Source organism: Populus trichocarpa, chromosome 1, assembly GCF_000002775.5.
Source record: "Populus trichocarpa isolate Nisqually-1 chromosome 1, P.trichocarpa_v4.1, whole genome shotgun sequence".
NCBI lineage: Eukaryota > Viridiplantae > Streptophyta > Magnoliopsida > Malpighiales > Salicaceae > Populus > Populus trichocarpa.
This window is the reverse complement of record NC_037285.2, coordinates 25,165,433-25,182,323: the sequence shown is the minus strand read 5'-3', so window position 1 is coordinate 25,182,323 and position 16,891 is coordinate 25,165,433. Positions and strand designations below refer to the sequence as shown.

Genomic DNA, 16,891 nt, shown 5'->3' with positions numbered 1-16,891 from the left:
AAAATTATAAAAAAAATATTTTAAAATATTAATTTAATTTTTTTAAATAAAAATAAATTTTAAAAATATTTTTAAAAACAAAAGCTATCTAATGTTAAGTCATGTAAACCCTTAAACATTTGCGTATACTTTCAAGACTGGCATATGTTTCATGTTGCCACGTAGATGGCCCGATTTTACTATAAATAAAAATGAAACAAACAATTTGCATCTATCTGTTTTGATTTTGTGATTTTTAATATGATAAATTGAGTTGAAAATAGACTATTTTCTGAGTCTTTTTTTTTTCACAAGAAGCTTTTTTAAATTTTTTTTATAAAAAAATATTAAATTAATATTTTAAATATTTTTATATGATTTTAATATATCAATATAAAAAATATAAAAAATAAATATAAAATCTTTTTTATTCTTTGTTTGGCTTGATCTCTTTCCTCTTTTCTTAGTTTCCTTTTCTCTAGAGTGAAAACTACGTATTTATCATAAAAATTATCATAAAAATATTATTTTCTTAACTTAAAAAAGAGAGAACTTGTATATTCAATTTGTAATGGAAATTAAATTTATAATAATAAATAAATATATAAATATTAAAAAATAATTTTAATCTTTTACTTATTTTAAAAAGTATTTTTATATAAAAGAAAAAAATATATTATTTATGTTTTTTTTATTTTTCAAACTCAATATAAATTTAAAAAACTAATTTCGAAGAAATATTTTATTTAATTACGATGTTTCAGTTTTTCTTATCCCACTCCATGTTTTATAATTTTTTTTAGAATAATATTTTTTTTATTTTTTAAAATTTATTTTTAATATCAATTTATTAGAACAATATAAAAATACTAAAACAAATTAATTTAAAATAAAGAAATCTCTCCTTCAATATCTCGTGCGCTGCGCCTCTGTCTTTGCACTGCTATTTTTTCAAAAACCCCAACTTTTACAAGTATTGTTAATAAATAGTAGCAGAGCTGCCACTATGAAAAGATTCATTCTTTCTTTGTTTGGCTTCTAAAACAAAACTCAGTACGGTAACGGTAACGCAAAGGCAAGCTTTCTCTCCCTTGTGCTTCTGATTCTTTGATTTACTATTAATTAAGCTAAGAAATTAAGCTTTTTTATTATTTTTTTTTAAAAGAAAGAAAAGTAGATGGGTTTGTCAAGTTATGATTTAGAAACATACATTTGTATTTTGTGGGATGGTTTGACATCAAGTCTTGTTTTCTTTTGGGAATTTTATTAATTTAGGGCAAAATCAAGTAGCAGTAGTTATTCCATGAATTAACTTTGTTGAGAAAAATGGAGTAAAAGTCTACTTTTGTCTTGAATTTTATTAATTTATATTTCGTTTTCAATTCGGGAATTACGTGAGGTTTAAGGAATGATTAACTTAATTAATTGAGTTTGTGATATCCTGGAAATTATGAGAAGAATTCAAGGTTTTGATTATGTGTGACTGTGATCTTTATGCATGTACACCTTGTTCTATGTTGTAGAAACATGCTCTATTTTTGGGTTTGACAAGGACTCTGGCATGTGAGAGTGATTTGCACAAAGAGTGGTGAAAGGCGGAATGTATTAAGACAGACATAAGCACAAGAAAAGTGGAATGTTGAAGGAGGGAGAAAGATTGCTAGAAGGGCTGTGGGGGGAAGTGAGGGAGCTAAGCCTGGGAAACAGAATACAACGGCTAGACTCAGCCCCAACCCCGCTCCAATTCCTAAGAGACTTTGTATCCCCTAACAAGCCTTGCATCATTTCTAATGCCATCTCCCACTGGCCTGCTCTCACCCGTTGGCCTAGTCTCTCTTACCTCTCTTCCACCCTTTCCAATTCCATCGTCTCCCTTCACCTCACCCCAGATGGCCGTGCCGATTCCCTTGTTCCCCTAGAAAACCCTAAAAAAGAAGAAATATGCTTCGCCTCTGCTCACGTGGAGCGTGTTCCTTTCCCTTGTGCACTTGATCTTGTTCTGAATCCAGAAAGAAAAAATCTGGTGGCATACCTGCAGCAGCAGAATGACTGCTTCCGGGAAGAATATTCGGCATTGGCTTCGGACTGCGATGCCCACATCCCATGGGCGACTGAGGCACTGGGAGGCTACCTTCCGGAGGCGGTGAATCTGTGGATTGGAAACCATTTATCTGAAACTTCATTCCACAAGGACCATTATGAGAATCTGTATGCTGTTGTTTCGGGGGAGAAGCAATTCTTGCTACTTCCTCCTACTGACATGCACCGCATGTACATTCAAGATTTCCCAGCTGCTCAGTATTCTTATTCCAGTGACGGTGGAGAATTTAGATTGGAGTTGGAGAAGCCATTGAGATATGTGCCATGGTGCAGCGTGAATCCTTATCCATCTCCAGAAACTAAGGAGATTGAAATGTCTAAATTTCCTCTGTATTTCAATGGTCCGACACCCTTTCATTGTACTGTCAAGGCTGGCGAGATTCTCTACTTGTAAGAAAGATTTCATTTACTTGTTCAATTTGCTTCACTCACATTATTTTGTATTATACCATCATTAGAAAATTTTACTTCGATATACATTTCATACAAGTGAATGTTTTGGGTGATTTTTAGAGGGAAACGCGGCATGGCTATCGTGCTGCATAATAAACCCATCATAATATCGAGGTTAATCTCGTGAAGTTGATGCAGGCCAAGTATGTGGTTTCATCATGTTCGACAGAGTCCAGATGACAATGGATGCGCTATTGCCATAAACTATTGTAAGAATCAAGTATTTCTTGGCTCTTTTTTTTTCTTGTTAAATTTCACACAATGCTAACATACAAGGATGCGTGGCAGGGTATGATATGCAGTTCGACATCAAGTATGCTTATTTCAATTTCTTGCAATCAATTCATCATGGGTCAAGATTGATGAATTGCGATGCATCCAAGTGCACCTTAAGTGATGAACTATGTATTGATGCTAGTGAATGGGAAGCCAATCAAGAAGATACTAAAGACGGATAAGCTTTGATTTGTTTAATGTGGTGGGTGGTTTGGTCATGCAATCCATTTATGAATGAACTCACCAAGCAGAATATGCAGAAAAAATCACAACAAAAGACATTTGCGCTGTCTCTGTCACATGCTAACATTGTCACTATTGATTCTTGCAACTTCGATCCTTGGTGGCTGCTTATAATCATTTTCTGGTGTTGTCATCTTACAAGCTTCAACGAAGAAAATATAGAAACATCACGAAATGTTATTATCTTCTTCTTCGTTGATACAAAAAAATCTTCCTTTTTTCAGGAACCATTGTGATTACAAAAACCCATGTACATTCAAAAATTGATGAGAATGTGATCAACAAACATAAGAATTGCAAAAGTAGAAATCACTGTCACACCTCACCCACCCCTTGGAAGCAAAACAAACTGTATAGAAGCAAATAAATCAATAAATGAAAAATGAAATCGAAGGCACCTTTAGGCTGTTTCCGTTTGTGTTTCCTGCAATAAAAAGTGGAAATCTGATCTTTGACGGAGCAGCGGTGGAGGATCCATGTTAGATAGACGAATTGTGCTCAAGGATCCGAATATCTCTTCCATTGAGAAAGGTATGCTGAAACCGAACCAAATGATTAGTATTTAAACAATGAAGATTAGTAGTAATGAGAAGATAAAATATTGTCACTCTTCATCATACATACCTTGAATCAACATCGAGTAAGAATGTATTATTAGGCATTTTTATTGAATCTTCTGCCATCAATGTTCTCATCTTGCTAATCACCTACACAACATTTTTAATTTTTCTTAATGAAGCCCACTTCCAAATAAAGAATAAACCTGTAAAAGAGAGAGTTCTTTGCTTACATCTGAAGATAATCCCTGAGTTCCATATTTGTCATCCCAGAACATGGTCCCAATGCGATATATTTGTGGAATGCTCAACATCTATCAAAAGAAAATCAACAAATTATATTATACCACAGTTCTAATTCTGTTATTTACTACGTGCAAACTTACTTACCGGGCAGAGTTCATTTGTGATCTCTTCTAAAGATTTTTGAGCCTTTTGATGCGAGACCTACATGCATATATTAGTAAAACAAATCATTAGTTAGTTTAAATCAAATGCACTATTCTGGAAAGAAATAAAGGCCTTTTCGGATTGCTAGAAGATGTACCAGAAACCCAACAGCTTGCCTTATGTGTCTGAGTTCATCCCATGATGATCCTGCAAACTATGGAATAAATAACAAGATGTTAGAGTAATTGTCTTTTTTTCTGGGTTGCTAATTATATATTAATTGTTCTTTTGCTTACTTGATCTGATGCTTTACGACACCACTGTTCCAATTCCTGCAAACCGGCCTTTACATATTCTCCATTGCTAAACGAGCAGCATTCACGACGAAGCAATAAGCTGCCAGGTCAACCATATGGATAGAGTTTTACATAGAATGAGAACATATAGTTAAACACATGACAAATAAAGAAAAGAAAAGTTCTTACCTGTTAAAAAGTTGTACATTTATGAATGAGAAAACCTGACTAAAGATTTTCCTCATGAACACTGGAGGGACCTGAAAATTTCCAAACGTTAGGCGATAAACACTTCCTTTGCCAGTCTCTGCACTTAGACCTTAAGTCTGAAAAACCTATTAGAAAGGAGGTTCTTTCTTACATGGTTCTCTGACATTATGCCCAATGTAAGATCTAGCTTATTGACAATGCTTTGCCAGTGTATATTTGATGATTGCTGTTTGGCAACAATACTGGAATGGATATTTTTGGATGACCCTCTTATTGATCTTGGAGCCTGTTCATTCAAGTAAACATGATATTTCCATTAAATGATTCAGCTCTTACTTTGTGATGTGATTCACTCTTATTCAATATGCTTACTTGGATGCACAAATTCAGAAATGGACCAATCTCTTTCTTTACACTGTCTCTGATCAGCCCATATATTTTCTCAACGTATGCAGTCAGATGTTGCTTAAATAGCAGTGCTGGGTACTTAGCTTCCACTTTTAATTGTTCATTTCCTTTTCCCACCATTCCACTGTAACCACTTGACATTCCCATGCCAACTGAAGATGAGTGGAATCCCTGATATTGCATGTTCGAGTATTACGATTTTGTCATTGAATTAGATGTTACTAAAGAATTAACTTGATAGAACTTACCAGCGCCATTCTACCAAATATGGTAGCTGGCGAGTTTCGGTTACTCCGTGAAGATACATTCTTTGTATTGCTTGCTTTAAGAGTATTTTGAAGCAGATACAAAAGGGTAGAAGTACTTGATAGCCAGTATGCTAGATCAGTGATGTTGTCTTGACTCTTCAATAGCACAACATGGAAAATCAGTATCACAATTAACTGATAGTACTTTAATTTCCTTGTATATGGTTAATATGCTTCAATTGGTTGAAGAATGCTACCTCTATTGATGATCGGATTGTGTGAATAATCTTGTCAAAAATAGTTGCCTTCTCTGCTTCAAAGGATCTCCACTGAAGAAGTGTTTTATACGCAACACAAGCAGCGACAGGTCTGGTCTCGTCAAACCGCTTATCTTCCATAAGACACTTGATAAGTACATCATGGTTTTCCTGTTCATAGAGAAGAAATATCAGAATGTTCTTTCCAGCAATTACACAATCGAAGCGCGATGCTCTTTGGACTTTTTTTCTGGGTATTTGCAAGAATTCAGAATCCAGCTGGCTACCTGCTGTTTGTCTGTTAGGGATCTTTGTGTAGTTAAGAGGGAGATGGGAGGCCCAGATTCCTGGAAACAAAATTTATCATTAGGTCTGGGATGAATTCATGGAAGTATCTATTTTCTTCTGGAAATGTGTTCATGGAAGGTGTGGCCATACCTTTGTCATTTGAGGCTCTTCTTCTCTTTGATGACCATGACCATTCTCAAAACTCTAAATCATTATACAAGGTTAAATGACAAACTATGTGATAACTTTTATCTAAGGAAAAGGACAATCTTAGAAAAGATACCTTGACCCGAGGCAGAATTATTTCAGGAGTCATCTGTTCTACAATTGCTGGTTGTTTGCGGAGGAGTTCATTCTCTGACTCCAGCTCTGCAATCTTGCTCTTGAGGCTGGATAAAAGGATACGAAGCTTTCATATTTGTATGAGAATAAGTAGTTTGATATTTGGGCTACGGGACTTTTCAGAAAGTTCATGGTGAATTGACATGCTGTATAACCAGTTCAACTTGACCACACAGAACTGAATCAATTTCTAGTACCGAATCAAATTTCCAGGACCTCTTGCTAAATAATCTACAACATGCCATGTTTCCATGATTTATTTAATTGTATGATGTTATGTTATAGAACCTTTTCTTCCATGTACAATTAGATCCACCATTACACACGTGCAGATATCCCTTTCCTCACTCATCAATTGTACTATCAGCCGAACTCTGTTGCATCTCATCATGAGTTTTCCCTTCCAACTAATTTGTATGGGAGAGAAACGAAGAGAGTGGGGAAAAGACGAATTCTCCCGGTTTAATCATGTGACTGAGCCTTACATTTTTAATTCTTCAGAGAGACCCTCATTTTCTGATGCATCCAAAGCCTGCTGTCGTAAAACCTGATTCTCTGATTCCAGGTTGGACAGATTTAATTCCAATCTGAAAATCATAAAGAGTTAGTACACCCTGGATAATGATCATAGAGGTGCTTGTGTAACAAAGCCATGGAGGAATACCTTTCAATGGTATCTTGAAGTGTCATCGTTTTCAGGTGTGATTCTTCAGCTTCTTTAGTTCTTGCCTTGCTTTCTTTCTCTAGTTCAGAACACTTATTCTCGAATTCCTCCATCTTCTTCTTCAGCTCACTTAGCTCATTCTACGCGTTCAGAATAAAAATTATATCATCCATTTAAAGAACATTAGAATTATGTGTGCACTCGTCTGTGTATATTATCATATGTGTAACGATCTTCCTCTCTGTAAATTTTTAAGTAGGGAGATTCATGCCTCTCCTTCTGTAAAATTCTGTCATGCGGTTATCAAATCATTTACATCTTAATCCATATTTATCATTCACGGTGCAATAATAAGATAAGATTGCATCTGCGTTGTTAATGCATGCTAGATTCTGACCTGGAACTTCTATCACCTGTAGCAAAACAAAGAGAAAACTTGCTTGGCATATTTCCAGCACAGTGACTTGTTGGCTCACAGTGAAAATAGATTGTTAAGAATTCTTGGTCTCAACCCTAGTTAATTATTTATGATGACGTATAAAGCTACAACTTATGTCAAATTTGTCAATCAAAGCAACATAATGTAATGCATTGATACTGCTATGTGATGTTAGGTCGTTGAACTGTGTCAGAAGTTACCTCTAGTTCATCATTCTGATTCTTGAGTAACTCCAGCTTGGTGTTGTCCACAACCGGCACCTCTTTAATGACCGGTGGAGCTTGTTCTATAGCTAACTTTGCCTCTTCTTTCTCCTGGATTATTGTGGCATGGGCTTCATCTAGCTGGCCTTGCATTTCATGTAATGAACTTTTCAGTTTTACAATTTCTTGCCCTTTAGCTTCTTCCAGATCAAGCTACACGCACAAAAAAAAACAAAAAAAAACAAAAATGTCATGAACATTTTTAGCAAATTTCTTGACAACCTTACATTCTTAACTAGAGTTTAAAGTTTTTGGCTCAGGGCATTTTGGGGGAGTAACTGACTGTTTAGACAACTGATTGTGGAATCAACATATGCAAGGATGCATGTAGGATGTGTTCAATTTGTAGGTGATAATTTTCCTGCACTGTAAGTGAAATGCCATTTAAATTTGTTGATGAGCAGTGTTCATTTCTAAATTTAATGGTGCTTTTGTTAAACAAAAAAATCGAATTTCATTTTTGTTGCACGATAAAACTATTACTCTCCTAATATTTACACTTTTTTGGCACTTTAACGTAAAATATACCCGCAAGTGCTTTTCAAATTCTAGTCGCCATGTTAGCTCTTCAACACGCTTCTCTAGCTTGTCCTTGGCTTCTTTAAGTGCCCCTGTTTCTCTTGCAGCCTGCATCAGTATATTTTTATTTCTATTGTGAAAACACCGACTGTAATTATAGTGCAATAGAATAGTTGAATGTCGAAAAATGGTAGAGAATTGCAGTTAAACTGCTACAGATAGTTAGCTCACCATCCTGAGCTTTCTAAGCTCCTTCCTGGCTGTCCTTGCTCTCCAAAGACATTGCAATGCTAGAGTTGCCATCTTATGCTGTTTATACGAGGAAAGAGAACGATATCTTTTCCAGCGAGTCTATAAAAATAAAGATATGATAAGATAGGAAAATTATCAGTCAGAAATTGTTCATCTAAATGTTTTGGCATTGCTTATTCTTGTGCATGTAGTAAGAAAGAAAAAAAATCCGAACAAATTCCATTTTCCCCCATGTTTATCTGATCTCATGTTTACTCTTCTGTTGGCATTATATTTTCTTAATTTTCAGCTCTTCATTTAATTCTATTTCTAGTCACATACTTCTTGATCCCCTGTGATTTACAACTTCTGTTAGCAGCTCATCCTGAGAGTGCGTCACCTGAATTATAATTGCAGCCTTGGTTCTTCTTCTGTATCTGTATTCATTACGTGCTGCCATTGCTCGCATTCCAGTTTGGATAACTATTGCTGATGCTTGCAAGTTAGTGTAAAATGTTCTTGCTTCATGAGCACGGACATTCTTTTGTATACGGATAGAAGCTGCTTCCTTCCTCATCTGTTCATATAGCTTACGTGCAAGTTGTGCTGCACAAGAGGCAAGGCAAATAGAGAATTTTCATCTTCCGACTTCTATTCATTCGAGGCAAGGACTTCAAATGGTGGTCTGGCTCATTTTCAGTTGGGATCAAGTAATGGACACAAAATCTGACTTTTCTATAGAAAAGCATAAAGAATTCGACCAACTGAAGCACAACTATTTTAGAATGGCATGATTCTGTTGCCCAAAGATAACATGCAAAACTAATTAACCATTCCTCATCAGTGCAAGTTACTTCAGTCGGATGGTCTGTTTGCCTTCTTGTTTTATAGGGAAAGATATAATTACTTGGGGAAAGAGAGCTTACCTCTCCAGAGTTTCTGCAAATGAATTGTAGCCCTCCTTAGGGTGATGAACTCTTTTCTGGTCAGATATGTCCGGATTTGTCTCTGGATACGCCTGACAGCATTAGCCAAAACTTCAGCTCTTCGTGCATCCAACTCAGCCATCTGCCCAGCTCTGAGGAACACCTTTGTCTTCCCAATCTAAACGAAGCATTCAGGGGGTGAATGTTACAATAGCACATCATATTTTGTTTTTTACTTGTTACATAGTTTATGAACATTGCTCTTTTTTTTTTTAATATATATATATCGTGATCAAACATACCTGATAGCCCGTTAAACCCATCCTGTCCAAGATGGCAACACATGCTGATTTTTCATCAGATCTGCCCAGAAGAAACAGAGAATGTTATGGTTGGACTATTATGAAGTTCAAGTTACTTTAGGTGTTGGAGAATAGTTAGTGAGGAACAGATGAGTAGATATTCTAACTCAGCTGTCACCAACTGCAGTCAGCTTCTGTTAGATAAGAAACAATCTCTGCTCAAAATGATTTTTGTAGCTAAACAGTTCATTACTCTCATTCCAGCCCTGACTTTGAGACTTCTGTGCCACAAATGCTTTATGCCAAATGACAAGTAACTGTACTAGAATTCATACCCATCTAGAACATCAGGAGCCAACATTCCAAAACGATCAAGGAACTCATCAAATGTTCTTTTGGTTGGATAACCAGCACAACTTATCCTAATTGCCTCTAGTACTCCCTGTTGTAAAATCCATTAGAATAATCATTATCAATCGGAGAAACTTGATAAATAGTTAGGAAACAAATGTTTTTCCCCATCAGAAAAGTGAGATTCAAAGCTACATGTTCTCAATAAGGAACCAAGTGAATTTATCTTACCCCACATCTTAGTTGGTTTAAGACATTGATGTTCTCAAAGATTCCAGGCTTTAGTACTGTATTTGGCTTTACACATCTTATGTAATGCGGTTCTGTTGTATTCAATGTCTCCATTAGAGCTTGTAATTGTTGCTGGATGCTCATTTTAAGCTAAGTGTCAGTCACGGTCTGAATTATTTTCTGTATCATACAGGATGCTGCTATTTCATGCGGACAAGCTTACCTTGAAGCGGGTACCAATTGAAGAGAACTTGGATTGCTTAGATGTCTCCTCAGGTAGTGGAGGGAAAAGGTTAGCAACAAAAGGACACCTGGAAGCATCTAATAGAGCTTGATGTTCTGCTACAACATAATCTTTATTTTTATCAAGAAACTGATCTGCTTGGTAAGTAACCTGCTCACAGAATGGCTCAATGATTAGAAACCTACAAATATACCTCATTTAGCCGAGTGTTCAAGAATAAGATCTGAACACATTGCTTACATCTCCCGCATAATGATTGATTGTGAAGTCTGTTCGAGCAAGTTTCGGCTTGCTGAAGCGTTTGTGAGCTTTATATGTCTGGTACATCTTCTGTGCAAATGTCTCATGAGTTGACTTGGGAAACATGCTGCATTACAGAGACGTTCACGCTTACATCTAATGATTTCAGCTTTTATTTGTTGCTCTTTACCCTTTTGATCTCTTTAATATAGGAGGGTCTAAAATTAAAGGATTTACACTTCCTTTCTCTTTAGATCAAGTATTCAGACGTTTAAAAAGAAATGTTCTACTTGCTTTCATAACATTCACCTACATTTCTGTAGCTTTTTACTTCAAGCTTTTTATGACATCGCTTACAATCACATAGTTTCCTCGCTCTGTTTTCCATGAATATTAGGGGTGCATCAAAAAAAAAAAATCAAAAAAATGATTAAACCAAAATAATTGAAAAAACCGAACTGTGAAAAAAAAATTGATTAGAATATTTAAAAAACCGACCGGTCGGTTCGGTATTGGTTTAATAAGCCTGAAACCAACCAAACCGAGCCGAACCGAACAAAACCGAGCCAAACAGAAATCAAACCCATTGGAAATTACAAAAAAACCCTAAAAAACAATATAGTTTATGGTTTTTTTTTTATATAAAATAACCGAACCGAACTGAAAATGAGCTGATTGAGTTTTTGTTTTTGTCCTAAAATAACCGAACCAAACCGAAATCGGTCGGTTTGAATCGGTTTCAGTTTTTTTTAATTCAATTTAATTATTTTTTAGATAAAAACTAAACAAAAAAAATAAAATCACCCCTAATTAATATTACATAACGTCCACAATTTTAACTGCTTTGGGTCACAGTAGCTTCACTGACATATAATTCCTTGAGCTTTAAGTAGTTTCCATATAAAATATATTATTTTTTTTTATTTTTGATAGTATTATAAAAAATAAGTTGAAAAATATTTTTTAGTGTTTAATCATATCATGAGAAATGAGCTGGAAAATAATTTAATTTTTAAAAAAAATTTATTAAAAGAATAAAGATCAAATCTGACAAATAAAAAAATTAAAGGAGGATGAAGTTAAAAAAAATCTAATTTCATAAATCATTTTAAATAAAATAAATTGTAATAAAAAAAATGGATACCAAATGAATAGATAAAAAATTTGAAAGATGATGAAATTAAAAAAAAATCAATTTCAAAAATTATTTCAAATAAAATAAATAGGAATAAAAAAATAGAGATAAAATCTGATATATAAAATATTTCAATTAAAAAAATGATAAGAGAAAAACAAATAACAATAAAAAAAAAACCAAAGTTGATATAAAAATCAAATTCTAAAAAACAATTAAAGAAAAAAGATATATTGCAATCAAAAAATTAAGAACCAAATTTAATATAATTAATAAATAATAAAATATTTTTGAGTTTTTCATAATTTTTTGAAAAGTATTTTCTATTTAAGATAAAAAAAAATACTTTCTTGGAACTAATTCAAATTTTTTTGACTGAAAAATAATTTTTATTGACTAATTTTTTTTTAATAATAAATAAACATGAAAAAATTAATTTAAAAAATTATTTTTCTTGAGGCAAACAGCCTTATAAATAATTTCACAACTAGCTAGATTAGGGCATATCCTTTTCAATATAGAAGGCTATCACATACCAGGCTTCATCAAGAAGGGCTATTATACCTCCTGGTTTCTGCAGGCAAGGACATAAAAACAGTGTTAATTTTTCATGAATAGAATATTTTACTTTGAAATGCAACACTCTTACCTTCTCAATAAGATCCAAAACATCCTGGTTGTCTACGAACTCTACATAGCTCCAGTTTATTTCCTCCCTTGTATACTCTTCTTGCTCCATCTTGAATACATGCTGTGGATAGAGATCCATGTGTGCATAAGAAGAAGAAGAAGAAGAAGAAGAAGAAGAAGAAGAAGCTGAAGCTTATAGGGATGGTCGAAACCGTGCAGAGGAATCTTATCCCTACCTGGTTAAAATGTTGTTGTAACTTCTCATTCGTTAGGTTGATACACAGCTGCTCAAAACTACAATATTTATTACATGATTAGATGTTCCTGTTAAAATAATTATTTGAAAACAACTCCATATATAGTTTCCTACGTACCTGTTGATCTTGAAGCTTTCAAAGCCATAAATATCAAGGACTCCGATTATACTTGTTGCAGTAGGATCTTGACCAATTGAACTGTTGATCTTATCCACAATCCTGAAACATTCAATTGACTCTTTTTTTGTTAATTTCTCATTTTGATGGGATAAAAACTAATTCCAAATGCATAATTGAGAAACTGGAATAATGTTAGAGAACTATCATTTGAACAGTTTTTTCTCAGAAACCATATTCCTGAGGAAACATTAACTATGTCCAGGATTTGGATGAAGTACATATATATATAGTTGCAAAACATCCTGAGCAAATTATAAAATGCACTTCTGCTACTGCTTGCATTGTAGTGTCGAGAATAAAGTTACTGGTCAGATGAATGAGTTTGATTTTCTTACCAATCAAACAGCCTTGAGTACACAGTCTTGGCCATGGCATCACGACTTAAGACGGCTGAAGCTGGGTCCAGAGGTTTTGTAATGTTACCATCTGGAGTCACTATGACGCGCTTGCAAAGTGAGTCTTCCAGTGCCTTCTCATCACACCTAAATTAAAGCATTTAATTTGTTAGATAACAAAGTGGCATCACTAGATATTACAGAAGTATTTTTATTTTTATTTTGGCGGTACAATAAGTCATAGTTCTAACATCAGTAGCTCCGCTGCTGTTCGAAGATGGTAGTGTGATTTATCATCCTTAAGTTTAGAAGAATCAACTTCCTTCCCTTTGACAAAGTTGATGTTTCCGAGATGGAGGATTGCAGCTACTATGCGGAATATTGCATCCTGCAAAAGAGGAACCTCCCTTTGTCAATCTGGAATGTGTATCTCTACACTAAATTGCCAGATATAAATAATCCATTAAACCATCCGTATGAATGGGAAGAGTACATACCTGTTCATCCTGGCTGATCCCGACAATATCCATTGCATTTCTGGTTTCCAAATACTCCCTTGCATCATCTACGTTTGCTACTTCGTGACAGTTTGTTTGGTTCAAATAATGGAAAGTTCTTGGGTCCCCTAACTTGAATCTCTCGACATCCTGAAAGGGAACATCAGTCAGATAGCTTTTCCTGAAGGGCCAGGCCAACAATTCTTGCATGGTTGTCAGGAAATCACCTCTGGTGGTGCTGCGCAGAGCATGTAAAAACAATGGTAGTTTCTCTCCGGGTCAGAGACTTGGCAAACACGTGATCTTTCAAGAAGGTAAGTACGAACTGCAGCTCCAGATATCTTCCCATTCTTATCAAATTGTATCTCAACAAACTTTCCAAATCGACTGATTGACCACCCAATTTTTTATGAGTTAAACACAAAATTTTAGAAGAAAGTAGAACGTAGATGAAGCATCTAAATTTCACCTCGAATTGTTGTTTTTGACAGTTTTTGCATTCCCAAATGCTTCCAATACTGGATTGGACTGAAGTGGAAATCAGTATGACTCTTCATTCAATCAGTTTAGTTGAATCATCCAAAAGGCAAGATACTCTCATAGTTTTCAACTTACCTCCAAAACTTGTTGTTCCACTGTTCTTCCTTCATTACCCGCAGATCTCCCCCCCATGAAGGCAAGGTATCTCATGAGCATCTTTGTTGTCTCTGTTTTACCAGCTCCACTCTCCCCACTTACTAAAATGGACTGGCTTCCCTGATCGTTTATCATTGCTCTGATGTTTCAAGTGATGATATTAGGTGTTTATATATGTATATATATTAGTTACAAAATATGTTATATTCAGCCCATGCATGTTAATCAATTGACATGAATTGGTGCTACCAAATTAAACTTGTTTTTTTTTGCTCTATCAGTATACCTGTAACAAGTGTCTGCCACAGCAAAAAGGTGTGGACTTAGCTCTCCAAAAGCAGCTCCTTTGTACTGCTCCATCATGTGAATGTTGTATAAATGCGGTAGTCTCCGGAAAGGATTCACCGCTATTAGAATGTTCCCAGTGTAAGTCTGTTTATTTCAGCACTGCTCATCAGTATGCTGCTTTTTACTTGAATCTATATCTGTAGTTTCAAGACTAATTCATAAAAATAATAATTATGGTGGCATCAGTTATATCAATTAATGTTGGCTCACATATATCTCGTTGAGTGCAAACCGGCAAGCAAGGTTATACAAGACTCCTGGTTCATGGAGATATGCTAATTTCGTCATGTCATCGACTCCTGCTGGTGGAGCCTCTGTGTCTTTTGGATATATACTTGAAATATCAGCAACTACCTGGAGTTGAGGTAAGAATCAACAATGAATTCATGTTAATACCAATCAACACGTCGAACTTCATGTAGTTAGTTCATATCTTGTAGGCTGGTCTCTTAGAAGAAAGCTCAAAACATAACAATGTAGCATAAATACTTGACCAATTCCAGACTCAGGAAAGTTTAACTAATGAAAGAGTGATATTGTATGAGTGATATATAAGCTTGTCTCCTTTCCTTATTGCAACAGCTAGCATATGTTATAACAGTTGTCTCATTGTTTCATAAGAAAACTTCAATCTAAAGTTAAACATCAGTCGATGGCCTATGTATACAAGTATTCATTTCGAATCATGTAGACATTAAAAGTATATATCATGCATTAAAGTTTCGTGATGTGCTGGATTGCTAGCAGAGTCAGACTTGTCCAAGATATTCAATAGGAGTAGTTAGCACACATGTAGGGTCACTAATGGATCTCTTGTCATTCTTTGGATCCTGAATCTCAAAGATATTTAGTTTTGCAACTATATCAGTAGAAAATCCTTGTATTAGAATATAGATGGTTTCAAACTCAGAGTCCATATTTACATGATCTGAACTAGTATGGAAGAGATTGGATGATACAGGTTAACAGGAAGAAGTCTTACAGTTTTCCCATTTGTGGTGATTATGGTGGCGTCTCTGCCCTTGATTTCTGTAACTTCACCATCCATCCATGCTTCCTCAGGATCCTCTATCCACACGTGGGATCCAACTATGATGTTCACTGGAGTTCCCTGGATCATCATCCAAGACGAAGAGCATAAATTAAATTATTTCAACATTGTGCTTGCAAATCAAAGAATGGAGAATGAATTAAACAAAAAACCATGATCAGGGAGAGTTTACCATATTGAAAAGATTATTATATGATCATCAAATAAACTTCAGAATGAGAATGAATATAGGAAGCAAGTGAAAATGTGATGGTTTTGAGAAAGAGAGGATAGAAGAAGAAATGTATGAGCTAGCCAGAATGGAGAATGGAAGTGTCGTTTTAATCTAAAGAAGGATGGACATATATCTTAGTGTTGGATTAAAGAAGTTGAGAGTAGAAAAGAATGTTGAAAAGGAATTCAAAAAGGTAGAGGGAGTGCAGGGTGGTCGCAACTCAAAAGCAAAAAGGTAGCAGGCAGGCAGCCACCATCGCCTCCCGCTCCCACTCCATTGCCACCTTTTTTGCTCATTACACATAGGATGCTGACTTGGCGCCACAAGAAGCCCTCGCATGAATTAAAATCTCTTCATTTCTTAAGGCACACGTAGTAGCTACAACTAGAATTTAATCCTCATCAACTTGCTGGTAGATACATTTATGCTATGGTGATGGCTAAAGTCATGGTACTGTTCCATTGAATGATCGCAGTCTATTGTTTCTGGACAGGGCTCATTTTTCATAATTTTTTAGTACTACTTTAGCAGCATTGTTAAATTGGTAGGTAAGTTTCGGTGATTTTGCATTTCTAATTTATGATGGTTTATGTGTGTTCGTGCACTTGAAAAAATTAATACAGCTTCTGAGTCATTTGTTGGATAATTCTAATCAATTTAAAATAATATTATTTTAATTTTTTTTAAAAATAAACTAATTTTAACCGAGTTGATTGAGTTTTGAATTATTCTATTTAGTTAGGTTTCATCGTATTTAATTTGAAATTTAATCTACAAAGTTTACCCACAAGCTAATTAGGTTTAATAACACTATCACGGTCCAAGTCATGTGTTGGATAATTCTAATTAATTTACAATAATATTTTTTTATTTTTTTTAAAAAATAAACTAATTTTAACCAAGTTGACTGAGTTTTGAATTATTTTCTTTAGTTAACTTTCATTGTATTTAATTTGAAATATGATGTATAAAGTTTACCCGGAAGCTGGGTTTAGTAATTATTACATGCAGAAAGTTTTGAATCAATCGTGTTTTTTTAAAAAAGTTGAGTTTTTTTTAATTATTATTTTATATTTTTTTTATTATCTTGATGGGTTTATATTAAAAACAAAATTTTAAAAATAAAAATTATTTTAATATATATTTTTTTA

The 16,891-nt window shown here is 34.6% G+C and overlaps 2 protein-coding genes across 2 annotated transcripts; one reads left to right on the top strand and one right to left on the bottom strand.

Moving 5' to 3' along the window:
* Nucleotides 1-885: 885 nt before the first annotated feature.
* Nucleotides 886-3,278, top strand: LOC18095020 (lysine-specific demethylase JMJ32). The gene is made up of 4 exons (XM_006369433.3): nucleotides 886-1,054; nucleotides 1,503-2,469; nucleotides 2,671-2,741; nucleotides 2,821-3,278. The coding sequence occupies exons 2-4, from the start codon at nucleotides 1,616-1,618 to the stop codon at nucleotides 2,988-2,990; spliced, it is 1,095 nt and encodes a 364-aa protein (XP_006369495.1). The 5' UTR covers nucleotides 886-1,054; nucleotides 1,503-1,615; the 3' UTR covers nucleotides 2,991-3,278.
* LOC18095019 (myosin-12) lies at nucleotides 3,209-15,598 on the bottom strand. Its single transcript, XM_024594025.2, has 39 exons — nucleotides 15,458-15,598; nucleotides 14,686-14,829; nucleotides 14,414-14,559; nucleotides 14,107-14,266; nucleotides 13,961-14,019; nucleotides 13,719-13,878; nucleotides 13,492-13,641; nucleotides 13,246-13,382; nucleotides 12,995-13,141; nucleotides 12,597-12,698; nucleotides 12,459-12,516; nucleotides 12,242-12,343; nucleotides 12,129-12,166; nucleotides 10,458-10,584; nucleotides 10,197-10,367; nucleotides 9,974-10,105; nucleotides 9,727-9,833; nucleotides 9,392-9,452; nucleotides 9,090-9,267; nucleotides 8,564-8,769; nucleotides 8,164-8,283; nucleotides 7,942-8,040; nucleotides 7,351-7,566; nucleotides 6,712-6,851; nucleotides 6,533-6,634; nucleotides 5,989-6,094; nucleotides 5,856-5,909; nucleotides 5,705-5,764; nucleotides 5,418-5,588; nucleotides 5,161-5,316; nucleotides 4,877-5,083; nucleotides 4,656-4,790; nucleotides 4,484-4,554; nucleotides 4,295-4,394; nucleotides 4,156-4,212; nucleotides 3,999-4,055; nucleotides 3,842-3,922; nucleotides 3,676-3,758; nucleotides 3,209-3,587 (listed from the first exon to the last, which is right to left on the bottom strand). Exons 1-39 carry the CDS (start codon nucleotides 15,596-15,598, stop codon nucleotides 3,452-3,454), a joined length of 4,677 nt encoding a protein of 1,558 aa, XP_024449793.1. The 3' UTR covers nucleotides 3,209-3,451.
* Nucleotides 15,599-16,891: the final 1,293 nt, after the last annotated feature.

What these genes read in the sequence shown, in the direction of transcription:
- LOC18095020 (XM_006369433.3), top strand. Translation starts at nt 1,616, where the DNA reads ATGTTGAAGGAGGGAGAAAGATTGCTAGAAGGGCTGTGGGGGGAAGTG. An exon ending in GCTGGCGAGATTCTCTACTT is followed by an intron (nt 2,470 to 2,670) that starts GTAAGAAAGATT and finishes AAGTTGATGCAG; the next exon opens with GCCAAGTATGTGGTTTCATC. An exon ending in CGCTATTGCCATAAACTATT is followed by an intron (nt 2,742 to 2,820) that starts GTAAGAATCAAG and finishes GATGCGTGGCAG; the next exon opens with GGTATGATATGCAGTTCGAC.
- LOC18095019 (XM_024594025.2), bottom strand. Translation starts at nt 15,598, where the DNA reads ATGATGATCCAGGGAACTCCAGTGAACATCATAGTTGGATCCCACGTG. An exon ending in GTCAAAAACAACAATTCGAG is followed by an intron (nt 13,879 to 13,960) that starts GTGAAATTTAGA and finishes GTGGTCAATCAG; the next exon opens with TCGATTTGGAAAGTTTGTTG. An exon ending in TACTCAAGGCTGTTTGATTG is followed by an intron (nt 12,699 to 12,994) that starts GTAAGAAAATCA and finishes TGAATGTTTCAG; the next exon opens with GATTGTGGATAAGATCAACA.